This window comes from Carya illinoinensis, chromosome 6 (assembly GCF_018687715.1).
Source record: "Carya illinoinensis cultivar Pawnee chromosome 6, C.illinoinensisPawnee_v1, whole genome shotgun sequence".
NCBI lineage: Eukaryota > Viridiplantae > Streptophyta > Magnoliopsida > Fagales > Juglandaceae > Carya > Carya illinoinensis.
Genome location: NC_056757.1, coordinates 1,576,388 through 1,596,285, shown reverse-complemented (window position 1 = coordinate 1,596,285; position 19,898 = coordinate 1,576,388). Strand labels below are relative to the sequence as shown.

The window sequence follows — 19,898 nt, the reverse complement described above, 5'->3', positions numbered from 1 at the left end:
ACTCACTTTTTAACAAAGTGTTTGTATGGAACTTATCTATTTAAAGCTTATATCTAACCTAACTAGTCTTAAATTACAATAAAAACTTGACAATTTGAGATGCAGCTACTTTGGTTGATCATCTATATCTTGAAGCTGCACTTAATTTTTAGCTGGTAGCAAAGACCTCTAAACATCTTTTAAAAATAAAAAAAAAAAATACAATAACAGCATACATTTATCGAAAGGATAAAATATAATTTGCACCTTTAGACTGATCAAGAATTTTAAATTTTGCACCGAAAATCAAAACTATCAAAATTAACATATCGCAGTACCATCATGAATATCCAACTATCAAGATTTTAAGGATAATGGACGTGCAGAATATTAAAATACAATATCCAATAATTTGAAGGTGTGAGCCAGCCTACTTTTTCCTTTCTCAAATTGATAATGAGCAACAATATTATGGCTTTCATTTATTATTATACAATTATGTATTCGTGGTTTCCTACTAACCATATAACAATAGGATTAAGTGGTAAAATTACCTAAACTTGGAGAGCTGTTGGTGACGGTGGCCTTAGCCAACAGCATGGCCAGATTTGATAGCCTTATTTTAGTACTTTATGAGGATGGATGGCGCGGCGGCGCCATGCTGCTTGGATGGATGAAGCTACAAAATGTTTTAGTTGTTCCGAGTCAGATTGGGCGATCATGTGTCTGAACTTGCTAAATTTCCACCAGAATTGAGACATTATATCCTTGAGGTCGCTAGCCAAAAGATAAAACCCTTCAACTTTTGTATGACATTTGAAAGTCATTGTCGATAAGGGAATGTCAGATAGTGTGGGGGATTCCAGCACCCAATCTACAAGATGTCTTCCAAAGAGGTCACCTGCCTTAAGACACTCAGCTTTATTGCCATGATTACTTGTATACGTCCACGCAATTCCTTTCACTATGAAGATTAGCGCATCCAATGGTTCTCCCTCTCGAACAATATAGCTGCTTTGATTGTAGTGCACTTGCTTGAGAAACTTATAGGTAATCTCATACAACAATTCTTCACTTTCGTCTTCGAATATGGGCACCTGCATGTTCACAAATAATTTAGGTTTAAAAAGTATTTCTTCTCATCTAATCATTACAATTTTTTCAGATGCTCATATAAAATATAATAAACAATTCAATTTTTTCAAATCCCAAAATAATAATAATATTAGAAAGTAATATTCTAACGATATTTTATTTAACTTCTATCTGAAACCATCTCATCTCATCTCATCTCATTTCTGAATTTAAACGAGCCTTAAATTTCACACAAAATTGAGCAATCATAATTATTATCTTGAATTGATGTGACACATTTAAGTGGTTTTATAAGTCTAACTATTTACATGAAAGATGAATTAAAGTTTGGTACAAATGAGGATGGATGTTAGACAAATGTCCCTTAATATAGCAACTAACTGATAACTAAATAACCACATCAATCATACCATGCATTTGAAGCATTTTTAAAGAAAAATAACTTAAATTTAAGGGGGTTGAGGGATCGAAACTCACTCTTTTTAACAGGGGCAAGCAGAGATCAAGTTTAATCAATTCTCTAAATGTTGTGGGAAGATGAGGGAATGGATTTTCTGTATCAATATGTTTGTTTTCATCTTCTAGTACTATTGGTGTCACATAACTCATGATCATCTGTTTTAACTGGTTAGAGAGTCCGATTAAGCTTATCCAACACTCGATGCTACGTAGTTTAGTTCTCTTGATGTTTGCAGCCTTATCCTCCTCTCCCATATAGGTCAAGTAGTACTGCTTAGATGTCTCTGACTGCTTAGATGAATTCCACCGCTTAAATGTCTCATAACGCTGCCTAGATTTTGACCGCTTTAAAATCTCATCCAACTCGTTAGATGTCCCCCACTGCATGTAAAGCTGTCACATCACAATTAAGTTGATCAGCTTCTAAGATTTCCACTCATATATTACATCTCATAATTCTAAAAGTTATCAAGTCCATTATATTCTTACACCCCGATATTGACAAGCCATCTTATTTATTTTAATTAATGAACAACGGTATTTATATAGAATATACAAGTCTCATATACTTATTTTTAAAAAAAATAATTAAATATAAAATTTACATAAAACAGATTGATTTTTAATAATAAATTATACCATATTTTAAAAAAGGAGTGTGACACTTACACAAGTATTTATAATTATATTTAACATTATTCTTTAGTTACTAATAGCTAAAGATAGAGATTTTATTGCTTGCTAAAATGGTTAAAATTAAAATATACAAGACTGACATGATATTTTGGAAGGAGTTCGAGAAAATTGCTTTCAATTTAGTTTGGAGAAAAACGTTTTATTAAGATTAGTACAAAATTTTCCTCCAAATCGGGTTAGAAAGAATCCTCCAACCTAATATACAAACATATTTCAAATATACATGAGAATTTAATATTTCAAAAATTTATACCTTCACAAGTGAGCAAACTCTTTTAAAAAGTAGACTTGGGCCCCGTTTGGATCACAAGCTATCATCAACTCATCTCAACTCATTTCATCTAATCATTGCAACTTTTTCAAATTTCAACATAAAATATAATAAACAATTCAACTTTTTTAAATTTTAAAATAATAATAATATTAAAAAATAATATTCTAACAATATTTTACTCAATTTTTAACTTTTATTTCAACTCAACTCAACATACAAACTCAACCTTAATATAGAATATTCAATTAAATGAGCATGAAGTGTAATGATCGGAGTGGGAATTCAAATTAAGGACGTCTAAACATATATGAGGAGGAGGAGGAGGAGGAGAAGAAGAAGAAGATAAGATGATGATGATCAACAAACCTGCAAATTTCCGATGAAATATAAAAAAATAAGCAAGCCAAATATCCCGATTAAAATTGCGAAGCAGTTTTCCCAGTAAAAAGGACTTGTTATAAGGTTTTGGCCAAATGAACTGTCAGAAAAGTAGAAAACATTAATATCATGTATATCTGTGCATATATATATATATATATATAATATGCTCAAAATAAACAAGCAAAATCTAAAGTGATCTAAAATATGTAATACGCCCACGATATCATACAGCACGTAATGAAAAACAAAGACCATGCATCATCTAAAAGCCGTGTATTTATGTGCATGATAGCATGGATATATGAGTTCATCGGAAATGCATGGGTGAAAACATTTTTCTTTAATGATTTAACATTCTCTAGAAAAAAATTGATTTTCGTGTGATTTGTTTTCTATATCTATTTTCATCCAAACCAATAATATTAATATTTTTTTATCAAATAATAATAATAATAATAATAATAATAATATTTTAGTATATAATAATATCTTAATATATTATATACGTTTTTTTTTTTTTGAAAGGAGAAACCTGATTTCATTAATAAACCAAGTTCATAACATCTCAGTAGCTACAATTGATTGAATGCACGAGGGACATTCTTCAATATCATATAGATCTACAGAGAAACCGAGAGCTGATTTTGCTAACCCATGTGCTGCCATGTTTGCCTCCCTATATGCATGCACCCCTGACCACTGACCCCAAGTATTCAAAACATGTCTTGCATCCTCCACCATCAGTCCCCCTTTACTCCAATTGGATCCCTCTGTGTGAAGCACATCCACAACCTGCTTTGAGTCTCCCTCCAGTACTAAATTTCTCAGCCCAAGCTCCCTACAAAAGATTACTGCTAGTAATAGTCCCTGTGCTTCAGCCTCAAAAGGGGTTTCTGTGGCTTCCCGAGTTGCCCTGAGTGTGCCCATGACTTTGCCGTTATGATCTCGAACGATTACCCCCAGCCCCATTCTCTTTGACTCCTTTCTCAGTGCCACATCCCAGTTGGCTTTACAGAATCCTGCTGCTGGTTTCTGCCACCTAGCCTCTCTCCGGTTTCTTTGAGATTGCTCTGTTGGTTGTGGCAAGGAGGCCTCATGGAAGGACAGAATTTCATTCCTTGCTGTTTGGGTTATACTCGTGGGGTGTTTGAAACCTTTACCATGCATATAGTCATTCCTTCTAGTCCATATTCCCCTCAAGGTCACTGCAACCTCTTCCAGCTCAGCTTGATCAAGCTGTTGCACTAGAAGGAGCCATATATTGAAAAACAGGTTGCTGTGGTGGGACATCTTCTGAACCTTGATGCATCCTTGGCTCCACACATCTTTTGCAGCTGAGCACCCCCATAAAGCATGGCCTGAAGTTTCAGGTTCTGTTTTACAAACTGGGCATAAAGGATCTTTTAGGATCTTCCTTCTTGTCAGATTAGCACAGGTAGGAAGGGCTTCACTGCATGCCCTCCAAACAAAAAATTTTACTGCAGGGGCAACCTTCATCCTCCAAAGTGTTTTCCACACACCCTTGTCACTATGTTTCCTCGAAGCTTCACCCTCTTCTTCAGAAATCAAACTCCTCTGGAGGTGATAACCACTTTTAACCGTGTACTGGCCATTGTTAGAGCCCTGCCAAGTCAGCTTATCCCCCCTCCCTCCTATGCTAATAGGAATGGTTCTGATGGCCTCAACTTCCTGGCGTGAGAACATTTCCTGCAAGATGTCCTCCCTCCACACTTTCAGATTTGGGTCTATTAAGTCACTAACCCTCTCACACCATACATCATTGCCCCTTATGGATGAAATCTGCTGAGAAGGTAGGTTTGGGATCCATTTTTCTTTCCACATGTTAATGCTGGTTCCATTACCAACTCGCCACAGAAGTCCCCTTTTCAACATGGTTAAACCTGCTTGGATGCTTCTCCAGGCATATGAAGGTCCCGACCCCAATCTTGACTCCATTAAACCCACTTTTGAGAAGTACTTCTGCTTGTACACTCTAGACACTAGTGAGGTAGGATCTTGTAGCATTCTCCAGCTTTGTTTGGCCAGCATAGCCAGATTGAAGCTTTGAAAATCTCTGAAGCCCAGGCCCCCCAAATCTTTGCCAGAACTTAGTTGTTCCCATGAAATCCAGTGAATCTTTGATGAGTCTTCATTATATCCCCACCAGAATTTTCTTAGAAGTTGATTCAGCTTCCTAGTAATTGAAAGTGGGAGGAGAAATATCCCCATTGCATAAGTAGGAATGGCTTGGAGTACTGCCTTCAGTAAAATTTCCTTTCCTGCATTGGATAGATGTTTGGTCTTCCAATTAGCTACCCGAGCCCAAGTTCTGTCAATGAGGGAGTGAAAAGCTGCAACCTTTGCCCTCCCCACCATTACAGGTAATCCCAAATACTTTTCAAAAGTCCCACTTGATTTGATACCCACCAGCTGAAGAATCTGGTTCTGAACCTCTTGTTTTGTGTTCTTGCTGAAAAAAACTGATGATTTTTCTTTGTTTAGTACCTGTCCTGAGGCCAATTCATAAGTTTCCAGTATCAAAATCAGTCTACTCAGCTCCTCAGCTTTGGCTTGGCAGAAAATGAGGCTATCATCTGCAAAAAACAGATGATTCACCTTTGTTGGGCCTCTTCCCAGTGGCGCACTTGTTAATATTCCCCTCTCTTCAGCTTGTTTGAGTAATGCAGAGAGGGCTTCAGCACAAAGTATGAAAATATAGGGGGAGAGGGGGTCCCCCTGACGAATTCCCCTAGAGGGGTAGAATTTTTTTTGGGCCTCTCCATTAACCAGGATTGAATAGGAGACTGAATTAAGGCATCTTTGGATCAACTGAACCCATTGCTGGGGAAAACCAATCTTCTGCATCACAGCTTCAACAAATCCCCACTCAACTCTATCATAGGTCTTACTCATGTCCAATTTGAGAGCCATGAACCCTTTCCTCCCCTTCATCCTTGACTGCATTGAATGTAAAACCTCATATGCTACTAGAGTGTTATCTGAAATTAGTCTACCAGGGACAAATGCACTTTGGTTAACAGATATGAGAGAAGGGAGTATACACTTCAGCCTATTTGCCAAGGTTTTTGAGACTATCTTGTAAAGGACATTACAGAGGCTTATGGGTCGAAATTCAGTCACCTTTATAGGGTTTTTAATCTTGGGGATCAGAGCTATAAAGGTGTCATTCACCTCTTGAAGTGTGCCACCCTGGTGAATAGTTTGGAGGACAAATTTACATACATCCTCACCCACCACCTCCCAGTGTTTTTGATAGAACTGAGCAGGGAATCCATCGGGTCCAGGGGAACCCAATGGATTCATCTGGAAAACAGCTTCTTTAACCTCCTCAACTGTGAACCTTTTCAATAGACTAGCTGACATCTCAGATGTAATTTTTGTTTGTAAAGCATGTAGACAGGCTTCAAAATTAACAGGCAAGGAAGAGGTAAAAAGGGAGGAGAAGAAACCTGTGAAGACTTCACCAATATCTTCTTGCTCATGAGCTACATTCCCAGCACTGTCTGAAACAGATTTGATGGTGTTGGTTTTCCTTCTCTGATTTGCTTGCATATGGAAGAAATGTGTATTTTTGTCTCCATTCCTCAGCCAGTGCTGTTTGGCACGCTGTTTCCACCTCATCTCAGTTTCAGCTAGAGAAATTTCGAGTTTTCTTTGTAAGTTCTGCAATCTGTCCATATGTGAACCATCCCCAATATCTTGTAACTTACTAATACTGGACAAGAGATGGGCTGACTCCCCTTGTGTTTGCTGTGTAGTTTTTTGTTTCCACATGAGCAAGTCCCTCTTGCACTGGTTCAGCTTGTACCTCAGTCTAGCTGCATGTGAGTTCCCTTCTTGGCCTTTGGTCCAGGCCTCTTTAACTAGTTCTTTGCATTCCTCCCTACTTTCCCAAGCTGCCTCATATCGAAAAATTCTGTTATCTCCACCCCTCCCATACACTATATGCTTCATGTTGATGTGTAGGGGAGAGTGATCTGACTTGACAGCTGCCAAAGTGTTGCAGTGAGCCTGGTTAAAGAGGTCACTCCACTCCTTGTTAGCCATTACTCTATCAATCTTCTCCTTTGTGAACCCTCCACCCCTTCTATTATTAGACCAGGTAAACTTCTGTCCTTTTGAATGGATGTCACTAATTCCACACTGTTCCACTACTTGCCTGAATAGTTCTATCTGAGAGTATGGCCTCCTTGCACCCCCTTCTTTCTCACTTTGATCAAGGATTTCATTAAAATCACCTCCACACAGCCAGGGCATGGAAGGGATTGGCTTAAGCATTCTGAGCAACTCCCAACTACCTCTCCTTTTCAATGTGTTTGGGTGACCATAGAACCCAGTGAATAGCCAAGTAGGATTGCCTCCCTCACCCTGGATATGAGCATTAATGTGCCATCGAGTATAGCTTGTCACTTTGACTTTCCACTCTTCTTTCCATAGTATAGCAATCCCCCCACTTGTTCCCACACTGTCCACTGCAAAACAACTATCAAATTTCAGAGAACTTCTCACTTCTTCCATCCGCATCCTGTTGCACTTAGTTTCCACCAGAAACACTAAGTGTGGGCACTTGTCCTTAGTTAACTTTCTAAGGAATCGAATTGTCCGAGGGTTCCCAAGCCCTCGGCAATTCCATACCAATATGCTCATTGGTTCTGGCAGGGCTGGAGTCCAGCCTCTGCCCCTTCAATTTGGCTTTCCTTGCTAACCTCACAGTTCCTAACTCTTTTTAGAGACATATCACCCTCAGTATTACTTTCCCAGATTCTCTTCTTGGTCCCTACCACTTGGCTTGAGTTTGTGATGTCCCCCAAGATCATGCTAGGCCTTGACTCTCCTCTAGCCTTCCTCTTCCACTTGCCTACTTTAGAGTTCCCATCTTCTGGTTTCAAATTGTTGCTTCCCCTGGTTTTAATTGCACTTTCCACGGCTTGAGTACTAATTACACTGAGGTTGGGCTTAGCTTTGGCCATTATGTCTCTCAACTCAGAGATGGTATGGTCCAATTCCATATGGGAAGGTGTCTCTGCAGGAAACTCTTTCTCAATTGGAGATTGAGTCTGGGAGGGTACTGTATTGAGTCCCTCCTCTATTAATCCTGGGGCTTTGGCACTTGGTTGCACTGCCCTGCTCCTTTGTTCATATATTTCTCCCTCTCTCAATGGTGTTTCTTCAGTGTCCTTCTCAGGTTCCTCATATTTAAAGATGCCAGGATTTGTTTCCTGTTTACTGGGCCTCTCCTCGGTTTGTTCTGTCTTCTTGTTATTGTATTCGGCCTTCCCTCCATATTTTCTGAAATCAAATAGGTTTGTATTCATTGGTTGAGCTCGTAGCCAAGCCCCAAACTGCACTGGTTGTTGTTCCTCGTGGTTGAGGTCATACCTCGGTCTTGAACATGCTCTACCTTTATGAGAAAGAATCCCACAATGGAAGCATAGGTTTTGGAGTCGCTCATACTTAAAAGAGACCCAGATCTTCTCCCCTTCAAACTCCAACCATTTCCCTCTCAGTAATGGCTTCGAAAGGTCTATTGCAACTCTCACTCTTAGACACCTACCCCAGGCAGATCCATCGGAGTCTGCATCTACCCTTATCACATGTCCTAGGGATGAACCAAAATCCTGTCCCACCCCTTCCGTCATTGCAGCCAGCGGTAAGTTATGGCATTGAACCCAAAATGGTTCATGCTGAAATTTCATTGCATTAACAGATACATTTTCATCTACTTCTTGTATTGTTATAAGATTTCGATCGAAAAACCATGGTCTACCGCTTAGGACTTTTTCTTTATCCTGGATCTGTTGAAACTCAATAAGGAAACATTGTTCATTTAGGTCTTTGAAACGTACCCAGCCTTGTAGTCTCCAGATTTGAGCCATGGTCACCCTGAAAGCCTCATTGTTAACCCCCCTTTCCGATAAGACCTTTCCAATGATGCATAGTTTTCCCCGGAAGTTCCCTTCCTTATCAGTCTGCTTTGTAACTTGGAACACAGATGTCTCTTCCTTCGACAGATGAAGCCTCTCCCATCTCTTTGTCAGATCGTCTTCTACCATTGTAACTGTCAACTGCCGCCGCCCTCACAACCAGTGAGACTGTTCCCCGTGTCGAGAAGACCAGGGGTACTAAACCCTACTTTCCTCTTCGAGAGAGAGAGAGAGAGGGACCCAATTTCCAACACACCCAATATATTATATACGTTGGATATTTAATATATATATTATGTTTCATTACATTGTAAAATGGGTCAGAAACTTTAAATTAAGGAACAAAATGCATGTATGATTATATATATACATAAGTATGTGTTATGAACCAACATAGCATGATACATGCACGGTTCTTGATCAGATGATATATATGTCACATAATTACAAATATTTTGAAATATCTCAATAAAATGATAAAAATTAAAAAGAGTACTGTAACGTGTACCAGGTACCTCAAATTTCGCAGGGCCCACCAGAAACAGAACACGGCCTTTTCCGGAAAATCCCTGGATGCCAGCAGTGTACCAGATTCACGGGCTTCTTGGAATATTCCAAAATCAACGAGAGTGATATTTGGTTTTTCAACTTTTTCTATAGAGCAAAAAGTATTTAAAATATTGTTATCAATGCCACCATCACAGCTAAAAGAAGTCTTGCTACAATTGGTATCATTCCGACGACAAGCCAGCTGCCAGCACGTGGTCTCTCGTTCGATGGAAAAGAAGTACCAAAAAGCACCCAGTACCTGAAAGATCAAAGATATATACCATTAATATTTCAGTAATTAATTATAAAGTAGGTAGGGATATTGATAATAAATGTTGAAATATGTAACATACATGACCAGCAACGAGATACAGAAACAGATTGAATCCAGCTTTCATCACTATAAGACCTTTCATATTCTTGTTGCTTTCTTCATTCACACTACTTTTCGGTAGGATGATAGTCTCGTTGACTATTTTCCACAACCTGTAGATACGGAAAATTCTTGGCACATATTGTAACAGAACAACTGCATTTAGAAATCTCCTTTCAAACCGGGCTTCATAATCTTTCATTTCTGAAAATATAATTGGCACTATAACCTGTTGTTCATAAATATCAAAACGTAGTTAAAATAGAACATAATTTTCTTCCAGATTGAGTTGGAAGCAGAAAAGTTTGCCATAATACCTGCGGAAATGGGAGAATGCTGAGAATGTTAATTACGTAGTCTGAACACTTCATGTCAGGGTAATTATTTATTTTTCTTGCAATTAGATCCCCAATAGCAATCAAATCCAGGAACGATCGCACACAAATAGCAATGATTTCCAAATTGGTATTTAAACGAATGCATTTGGTATGCTCTTTGAATTTGTCTTCAATGACAGGAAGATAAAAGAACAAAGGGTCCACTGCTATTGCAACTACGCACACCACTAAAAACACCACATCCCAATGGAAGAAGTACTCATGGAACCACCACGGTGTTTTTGAAATAATTTTCATCATCAAAGGGTGATTGACCTGCCCAATTGCCATTTTTGTTGATGCCTTTTCTTTCGAACCAGTACCATCATTCTTGGAACCTTGCCGCTCAATATCCACGTCCCTGATCAGCACAATAGATGTAATATATAGACCAAAAAATATTAACAAAGGTAACAATTATATATATATATATACAATACACACACATACATACATACACACACACGAAAATGTTTTAACCACATGACAAAGTGCTATTCATTATTATTTTAACAACGATGATCATTACATCTCCCCGATGTATTACTAAATCATGGCCGGGTAGAAAAGTATTTACTAACTTTTGTCCTTCACGTCGAAAGATAACAAGATAAATAGCATTTTTAAGATTGAAGAAGAAGAAGATGCTCACCAGCTTACTCGCCCGTTTCCTCGAGAAGTCCAACGACGACTCATAACTAAAGCTTACAGAGTCCCAAATTATAGAATAAAGTCTCCAAAATCTTTCAACCCCGCGAACTTCTCTTAGTATCAAGAAATTCCGGATTTGGTGCACGTCTATGTAGAAAATGGAAAACATATGAACGCTGTCATATATGCAGCCCAGAAGCAAAAAAAACTTAACAATATAAAAACTGTAGTACTGCACAATCATATATAAGTTAGAACTTGATGGTAATAGCCTGACATGAATAATAATAATAATAATAAAACTACATCCAACAATTTGTATTTATAAAGTAGAGAATGAACCTGCACTTAAAGTTGGAGCGATCGAGGAAACAAGAAGAGGATTTAGATTAAAGCATGAATAAGTGACAGAAAGCGCCTTAGATGCTGAATCCAATTATGAGGAGTGAGCTGCAATATTGAAGATGCAGAAGCTAGCTGTGGGGAACAATGGTGATCATGTCTTAATTATGTTCCGATATATATATATATTTACCACTTTCCCAGAAGATCAAAATGCGTTGAAAAATGCAAATTTTTAATTTATAAAACTTCAAGAAAGAATATTAGATCAGCCACTCGAATAAAATTCTTGCAGACATAATTGACCAAAGACTCTCAAAGCCTCAGTTTTTGGTCAAAACTCAACCAGCTAAAACTGGCGGGCGCAAACCATTAAAGATTTTTCTGGAAAAAAAAAAAAAAAGTTAATCATTGAATACGACTATACAAATAAGTGAGTTGTTTGACATGTAGGGTAGCCATGCATGGGTGGAAAAGATTGTGCTATATAAATATTTTCTGTGTACGCAATCATAATTTATGGATAATGCATGGTGCAGAATATATATTAAAATACAACATCCAATAATTTGAAGGCGTGATACTTTTATTTTTTCAAATTGATAATGTGCATCAATAATATTACCGCTTTCATTTATTGAAGAAATCACAGCTAAATATATCCTACTAAAATAGACACTACAACCGGGTATGCTTTTTGCCGCGCCATAAAACCGTCGCAATAGATGAACAAACTGTCAAAAATAACCTTCAGCCACGTTTTGTCCCATCGTAGACAGACCCCGCGATTTTACCCTGAGATATGCACTGGTTTTCGCCGATAAGGGAACCGCCACATGTTGCCTTCAATCTCCGGCGATTTAGATGCCGAGAAATCCATAAAATCGGCCACCGTTATTACTTTCCATCAACCTGGCCTTGTCTCCGCAAAAAGAGAACAACTCCTGCGATCTGCACGTCGTCGGTTTGGAGAACGAAAATCTCGGCACTTAACAAAGCTGTCAAGAAATCTTTCCTGCGGTGTAATCGGCTGCCGAAGAAACGCTGGGAAGCATGCAAACCAAATTTACGGCATCTAACCCAAACGCCGATTCTAATTTCATGCAGTGAGGTATCTACGGTTTTTTGGCACAATTGAGTTTTTACTGGGATTTTACCAGGTAATACTCTTACGTCCCATAGCTATTAATTGCTTGCATGAATTCCACAAATTTGGGTTTAAAATTTCACAAAATTTCATAAATTTTGACCAATTTCCCCAAATTTCGTGATGACAAAATGTGGAAAAAATGGTACAAAAAATCCCAATCTTGCATTCTGCACATGCGTATGACATTCAAGGTATTGGTGTTTGAGCATTATTTGCGCTGGCTGGATGGGTAAGTTTTTTTTTTCTTGGCACCTTATACATTCAAGGTACGTTTGAGCATGTTGTTCTTTCATGAGTTTATCTCCAATTATTGGATCTGAGATGATATGGTAATTACTTGAACATTCATGATGATCATGACACAGACATATATGACCGGGGTACTGCATCACTATATATATTATATTCTCAGATTTTCAATGCTTGTCACTATATAATACATCCTAGATGATCAATTTTACCCTATTCGAAGAACCAGATGCAATGATATATTGATACAATGATTTCCAATGGCTGCATCTGATTGTAAAACATGCCAAATTAACCCTAATCATCATCAATATGTCCAACTAGCACATTTATAATACCAGCATGCTATAAAAGAAGTTGGCCACTAGACATAAGTATGCTATATATATATTAAAGAAACTGGAGGGCAGTTTCTACCTGATGAGATGATCATCTTATCAGCTAGAAAATACTCTTTTAAAGGTTCACATTTCATAACTTAGTTTAGCAGTACTAAAACAGAGCATCCATAGTTGCTATGTCAACAAGCCAGCAGTCCTACTAACTCTACATCTACATGTACATACTCCACATGAATTTTTACACTTAGAAGTTCTTTGGGGTATCGGCTAGCACATCCCAAAAAAGCTTTGCCATTGGAAGGTGAATTAATGACCTGTTACAAAAACACATCAATAAAATGGAATCAGACCATCTAATCCTACAGGCATTAAAAAAACAATTAAACAAACCACTAGTTTCCTCCATGCATCCAATTCCATATAACCACCAACCTAGAATAAGTTATGGTATACCATGCATCATGAAGTACTTGAAATGGCCAAACATCTAAAGACATGTAATTTATATTCCTTCAGCCCAACACAGTCTAAACAAAATTTAGCTCATTGAATAGATGGAATTGGTCGATAGCTGGGATTTATTTGTGGTTCAGTTATATAGGGTATAAGGAAATGAAGGGTCTACATGTCATTTATATACAAGCACAAAATTCATGGCCTTTTCCTAATCCATATTTGCAATGATGAGATAATTTGAACGTCATGAGTTTATATTTACTTGATGTTGGCAGGGCCACGACCAACCTCTTTTCTATACAAGAAACCTGTATATAATAACAATAACTTCAGTTAATGTGTGGTTTAATTTACACAATTCGCTCATGCTAACTATATCAAACCATTTTATTAGAGCACACACATAAGGGCATTATTGTGAGGAACTTGTCTAGACAATATTGCATTAAAGCATAGCTATAAAGTTTTCTATACATTAAATACTTAAACTAAATATCTGCATGCAATAGGGTATAATTTCATAGCTAGCCAATTTACCAACCTACTAGTGTAATTTAATAGCATGCAGTCAATATTAGAGGGTTGCTTCTCTAATCCAGTCTGATACTACAGCATGTTATCCTCACAATGCTTATTCTATGAAATAATTGGAAACTTAAAGCAGCATATATGCTCACTTTGATTATATTGAGATATATATCATCAGTGAATAAGGTATACATGAACTGTCAAATTTGGATAAAATAGTAGTATCCCTATTCTTACTATTCCTACTTCATTCATTTAATGAAATACCCTTGTTTCCCTCCCTTTTACTAACTACATTTAAACTTTGTACTACATTTTTGGATGAACTACTCACAAAACCAAGTAACCAGGAAAACATTTTCTGGAAAAAATAATAACTGTTCAAGTTCCAACATTTTCAAGTTCAGAATGTAGATATATATTCTACATAATAAACAGGAAAACTCTGTCACAATTTTACAGATTCACCCAGACATACAGCATTCTTATATTGTGCCTCTACCATCAAAGTAAATAACTTCTAATTATCTAAAGTTATTACTAAACCACATATCATTTGACAGTAAAAAGTATATCAGAGCCATACTTGAACACGTTCAGACAGCTCCTCTTTCTCCTTCGCATCGACAACACTCCAGCTAACATGTCTCATTTCTGCATAGTGCTTAATGGTCCATGTCACTCGAGTTGTGTATACTGTCCTATTGTTACATGATGGACCTATCTTCCCATCTTTGATTTCAAGTGGTATCTTGCCATATTTCCGCATCCGATCAAACTCTGTACCTTTGGCTACACCTTTTCCACGTTTACTAGTGTTTGCTTCTATACCAGCAACACAAACAGTCAGCAGTTAAAAATGAACCATTTTTATTTTACCTCTCTGTTGTAAACTGTTTATTAATCCCTTAAGGAGCAAATGTCAACAATACTTACCATTGCCTGTTGTATTCACTGCTGTATTCACCCCTGCAGGAGTAGTAGAGGGATGCAAAAATGATGGATGTAACTCATCTGGGGGTTGAATGGAATCATCAGAGTCCACTTTAGGATCGTCTCTCAAAGTCCAACCTACTGGTTCTGGATGTGGGTTTCGTCCAATGGGCTGCAACACTCCTCTCCCTCTTTGCGTGTGACTCATTACGGAGGCACTATGGTACTCATGAAACCAACAATAGAGAAGCAAGTAAATATATAATGAGTAATCTCTATACTACTCCAGCTAATAGATATGTAGTTGACAGTTAAAAGACCCAAAGGATTGAAGCAAATGAAGTAGTAAAAATGCACAAACTCCAAATGTTCAACTACAGCCCGATAAAGCATGAAGCAACTTAAATAGCACAACTCCTAAGATGGAGAGCAAGAGAGTCTGGATACCAAGTTCGGAGGCTGGACAGAATGGTGATGATCCTCCTCAGATATGCAAGTAGAATTAATGGAGCAGTACAAGTTTGCAGAATTTTCTTTCCCAACTTTATGCTCCAGCCAGCAGAAAGTTGAGGAAATATACCCACCTGCTCTGGTCTTAAAGCTAGACAGATCTTCGTAGATGTAATGAAAATTTGCTTTCCCGCTTGCTGTTTTACTCATCTCCCGCGCCTTGACCTGGCTCTAGTTGGTAGATTCAGTACTAGTAGTAGGTTAGATAAATCGACATCCATCAGTCGCAGTTAGCCATGATTTGTGTCTATATATTATGATTTTTTATAATATATAGCAACCAGCAGCTTGTGTACTAAGTAGCAGTGATGTTGACCAGCTGTATTTACAAGTTATGTGGCGAAGACACATCTGAAATTCTGAATGATAACATGCACAATATAAAAAAGTATTTACAAATATATATCAGATAGTATGTTTTTTATAGGAGGTTTCGGCATGTGTATTGGTGCCAATGCATCTACTAATATGTGTATATTCAAAAGTTTGTGTCAGTTTCTCCATATAAATGTGTACTATTATTATATTCAAATAATATATTGGATTATCCATATCATCACACGTGTATTTCCTAAACAAGTTTTGGTGTACGATAGAGCAAATTATGTTGTAATGGCTGGACATTAATCATGATAAGCAAGTTGTATTATATAATAATGTCAGACTTTTTCAGCGTAGTACATATATCCCCGTCCGTGATGTCATATAAATACATTACGGTAATTTTGAAATTCTATACATTTATGCATACAATATAGTGTAGATGTTTTATTACTATATAATGAATAAATGGATAATCTAATATGAGAATTTGCATGACTATAATCAAAGTGAAATTCATCTTATATTATTTTATTGTTATATATTTTGTGGTTGGTAGATATTTCAATGTAGGGACATGTGCTTTGCATCGACAAGCGGCAATATTTAAAAGTTTCTCAGCATCCGACCACTTGTATATATGATACAATTAAATTAGACTGCGGATAAATGATAGATTGAGTTAATATAAACTTCTAGTAGAATATATAGGACATTTAATGTAGTCTTCATCAAGAAGGGCGTGTTGGATGGTGTGGATTAGAGCTCACTTGTTGTGCACCTCGAAGAATGATTATACCCATGAAAATATTAGCAAAACACTTTCAATATTGAACTCAAAGAAATCATAAGCATTTATGTCTTATTCTCTTCTTCTCCACACCACTTAATTGTTTATTAAAATGCCTCTATTTATAGACATCATCTGGACATCAATTACACATGCATTTATCATGGCCGTCGGGCTTGTCAACATTTCGAACCGAGATAATAATTACATGATCAATCTCTACCACCATCTCACCTTAAAAATAAAAACATAACATGATCACTTGCATATCCACATTAAAAATAGTGTAAATCCTCCAAATATATAATACATCCCTGCATAGTACATATTTTCAATACATGAACCATAAGCAAGTTCAAAATCTTGGGGACAGCTCGATTCAGTATACGCACATAATGTTTCTATTTACAGATGAAGCATCACACGTAGGGGAATGCCCCTTTTTTCACAATTTTTTCATCGTACAAGCAGTTTACAACACAGTCTATACAATAAAGCCTCCCTAGTACAACAATAGTTCCGTGAGCTCTCATGCCATTACTGTGAAGCCAACTACAAGAAGTGAAAATGACAACTACAAATTTGTGGTTGACCTTGCTTTTTGTGAGTTCCGGCAAACAAACATATATAACACTCCCACCACATGAAGGATAACACCTGTAAAAACAGCATGATGTTACCCATCCAAATCAGTACACAAATAGCATACCTTTTAGTGTAGCTATTTATAGAGTAGAAAGAATAAGCACAATATATATCATCTTCGCTAGAGTCTAAAAACTATAAAACTAATAAAACTAGCACAGATGAAAGTGAGTACTCGACCCTGGGCCCACTAGTATCTTTCAAAGAAAAGCAACACCCCCAGCCCTCAAGTGTTTTCCAGTAATTTGTTCCTTGAATAAATCAGGAACAAGAGTGAAAGTAAAGCAATTACTTGAGGCATTCCAATGTTGGTACTCAGTTTTTTACTAAACAGAGTATTAACTCATGAAAACAAATTCTATGACATTTGTTTTTTGCAATATTTTAACAACATTCTGGCTACACAGGCAGTAATATTCAACAAGACAACAGAGTATTACATATCCACAGGTAAGTTCTCAACAAGCATGAATTAAACAACATTACCATGATGTATATAAATGGCAATTAGGAGCGAAAAAGGATACCATGCCTTTGGAAATATATAACTACTCGAACAGCCCATGAGCTATGCTCAGTCACCTATTAATTGGAAAAAAACAATGGAAGGTTAAGGAAGTTGGCTAAATAGGTCCAAGTTTAACTCATTTGGGTACTATTTTAATAAAATGAATTAAAATGGTAATGAGAGGGGGCTGGCAGAAACTGGTAGCCAAATGAATCCATACCATCCTCAGACGAGATCCCGAAATTAGATTCAAGAGCTTCACTGCTACTAGTGTCGTCATCATCGCTTCACTGCTATTAGAGGTCCCGAAATTTAGTATTGTTCTTGAAATTTTCAAAAAGGTTTGGGATTTTCCTCTAACCCTAAAGCTTTAGGTATTTTTTACATCAAAACAGTGATCGGTATCACCAAATGAATACACTTTGATCATTGAGAAATATATCAATTTAATTCACAAACTAAGATATATGAACGTCCAAATTGATCTACAGATCCAAAAGAAAAGTCAGATATGACCACTTGCATCAAAAGACCCACTCAAGAGATCTTCTATAATTCCTATAAACTGTATTGCAATTGAAGCAAGCTTCAAATGCTAATTACAAGAAAGGGTAATTGACTCAAAATTTAAAATTCAAAATAAAATGCAGGGCAAAGCTAGCTTTTAGACTAGAGCAGTAGGAATTCCAGTTTTTTGTTCGTTTCTTTGTGCATTTTCCTCTTTCTAAATTAGACTTTGAATGAGTCAAGCAAGAAAGTTGCACCGATCCATCCAAACTATCATGCGCATTTCCACGGTTTTTCATCAACTAGTTTAACTAAGTAACCATCTCTCTAGGTCTAGTGGTAATTACTAGAGGAGGTGGCAGTTGCAGAAAATAAAATGGGCTGCTATGGCAACACGGTGGGGATCGTGCCGAAACAGTGAAAGGGGCAGCCTAGAAAGAGAAAGGGTTGAACAAGAGAGATCAGAGAGAGAGGACGAACAGCTCTAGGAGAGAAAACCAGATTTAGAGTGTTTCATTACCTGCAGGGAGGAGACGACTCCTACAGCAATGGCGACGGTCCGACGAGCGGTGGCACAGCAAATCGTGGAGAAAGTCCCGTCAGCATAGTAGGGGGTGCATTTGGGGAAAATCTATCTGCTGCAGGGGCTTCGGCGATTCTCATCTATTAAATAAGATTGTTTGTTGCGGCGGTAGATATTTCGCCTTAATAACCCTCCCATATGCTTATTGCGTCGCTAAGTGTAGTTGCCCATGGCCCATGTTTATTGCAGCGACACGGTATCATGGTAAAAGGTCCAAATCTCAAATTTACGGCGACAGTTAATAGCAGCAACGTACAAACCCATTCTCAAATGCCAATAAGTCACTTAAACGTTCAATTTTCCTTCGGCGATCAGATTTGCTGCACATAAAAAACGCCAAAAAAGTATTTCTTTCCTGCAATAGACTATCTCGTCATTAACTCAACGGATGTTAATAAAGTTCATGAAATTTTACCACGGAAATTAGCCGCAGGTAAAAAAAACGTAGCAAAAACTTGGTTATGTTGTAGTGAGAGCGCTGATTTCATTTATTTATTTATCACAATCATTCCCTTCTATTCATTAATTTACTTAGTGAGGCAAACTCAACCATTTCTCTCACTCAACCACGCAAATTGCAAGCAACCAAGAAAATATATATATATATATATATATATACACATCGGTAATCGTCATATCGGGCTATATCAAATGTGGACGAGAGATTTCACAATCAATGAAGTAGTCAGTAGAATGAAAAGGATAAGGATACACGAGGGACACAATGACCAAATCCCATGTACAAAGATTCAACTTGATCATCAGCCAATGACGTTGAAAGGTCAATATTGATCATCAGCCAATGACGTTAATTGAAAGGTCAATCTGTTCTGGCTAGCTAGATGGACAAGCTCATTAAATTATAGTGAAAAGTACTTCTTGCCAATTTGAGATGCGACTGCTTTGGTTGATCTATACATTGAACCTATACTTAATTCTTAGATCGCAAAGACCTAAAAACATCCTATAAAAAAAATGCAATAATAGTAGGAATTTTTTATTTTGCACAAAAAATTAAAACTACAATAATTAACATATCACAATACCATCATGAATATCCGACTATCAAGATTTTAAGGATAATCCAATAATTTAAAGGTGTGAGCCTACTGTTTCCTTTCTCAAATTGATAATTATGTGCAACAATATTATTGCTTTCATTTATTATTACACAATTATTTATTTATCATTTCCTACTAATCTTGTCATAACCACTCAATATGAAAATCAAGCGACTGCAATTTATATAATGACTT

General features: G+C 37.1%; 2 protein-coding genes across 2 annotated transcripts; both read right to left on the bottom strand.

The window, feature by feature from the left end:
* Window positions 1–326: 326 nt before the first annotated feature.
* Window positions 327–11,293, bottom strand: LOC122312413 (cyclic nucleotide-gated ion channel 1-like). Its single transcript, XM_043127010.1, has 8 exons — window positions 11,122–11,293; window positions 10,781–10,926; window positions 10,069–10,489; window positions 9,732–9,980; window positions 9,345–9,637; window positions 2,870–2,981; window positions 1,552–1,926; window positions 327–1,076 (listed from the first exon to the last, which is right to left on the bottom strand). Exons 2-8 carry the CDS (start codon window positions 10,822–10,824, stop codon window positions 597–599), a joined length of 1,974 nt encoding a protein of 657 aa, XP_042982944.1. The 5' UTR covers window positions 10,825–10,926; window positions 11,122–11,293; the 3' UTR covers window positions 327–596.
* Window positions 11,294–14,419: 3,126 nt separating this feature from the next.
* LOC122313641 lies at window positions 14,420–15,343 on the bottom strand. The gene is made up of 3 exons (XM_043128810.1): window positions 15,226–15,343; window positions 14,782–14,996; window positions 14,420–14,670 (listed from the first exon to the last, which is right to left on the bottom strand). Exons 2-3 carry the CDS (start codon window positions 14,984–14,986, stop codon window positions 14,420–14,422), a joined length of 456 nt encoding a protein of 151 aa, XP_042984744.1. The 5' UTR covers window positions 14,987–14,996; window positions 15,226–15,343.
* Between the last annotated feature and the right edge of the window lie 4,555 nt (window positions 15,344–19,898).

What these genes read in the sequence shown, in the direction of transcription:
- LOC122313641 (XM_043128810.1), bottom strand. Translation starts at nt 14,986, where the DNA reads ATGAGTCACACGCAAAGAGGGAGAGGAGTGTTGCAGCCCATTGGACGA. An exon ending in AGTGAATACAACAGGCAATG is followed by an intron (nt 14,671 to 14,781) that starts GTAAGTATTGTT and finishes TTGCTGGTATAG; the next exon opens with AAGCAAACACTAGTAAACGT.
- LOC122312413 (XM_043127010.1), bottom strand. Translation starts at nt 10,824, where the DNA reads ATGAGTCGTCGTTGGACTTCTCGAGGAAACGGGCGAGTAAGCTG. An exon ending in TGTATCTCGTTGCTGGTCAT is followed by an intron (nt 9,638 to 9,731) that starts GTATGTTACATA and finishes TTGATCTTTCAG; the next exon opens with GTACTGGGTGCTTTTTGGTA. An exon ending in GCTTGCCCCTGTTAAAAAGA is followed by an intron (nt 1,077 to 1,551) that starts GTGAGTTTCGAT and finishes GTGAACATGCAG; the next exon opens with GTGCCCATATTCGAAGACGA.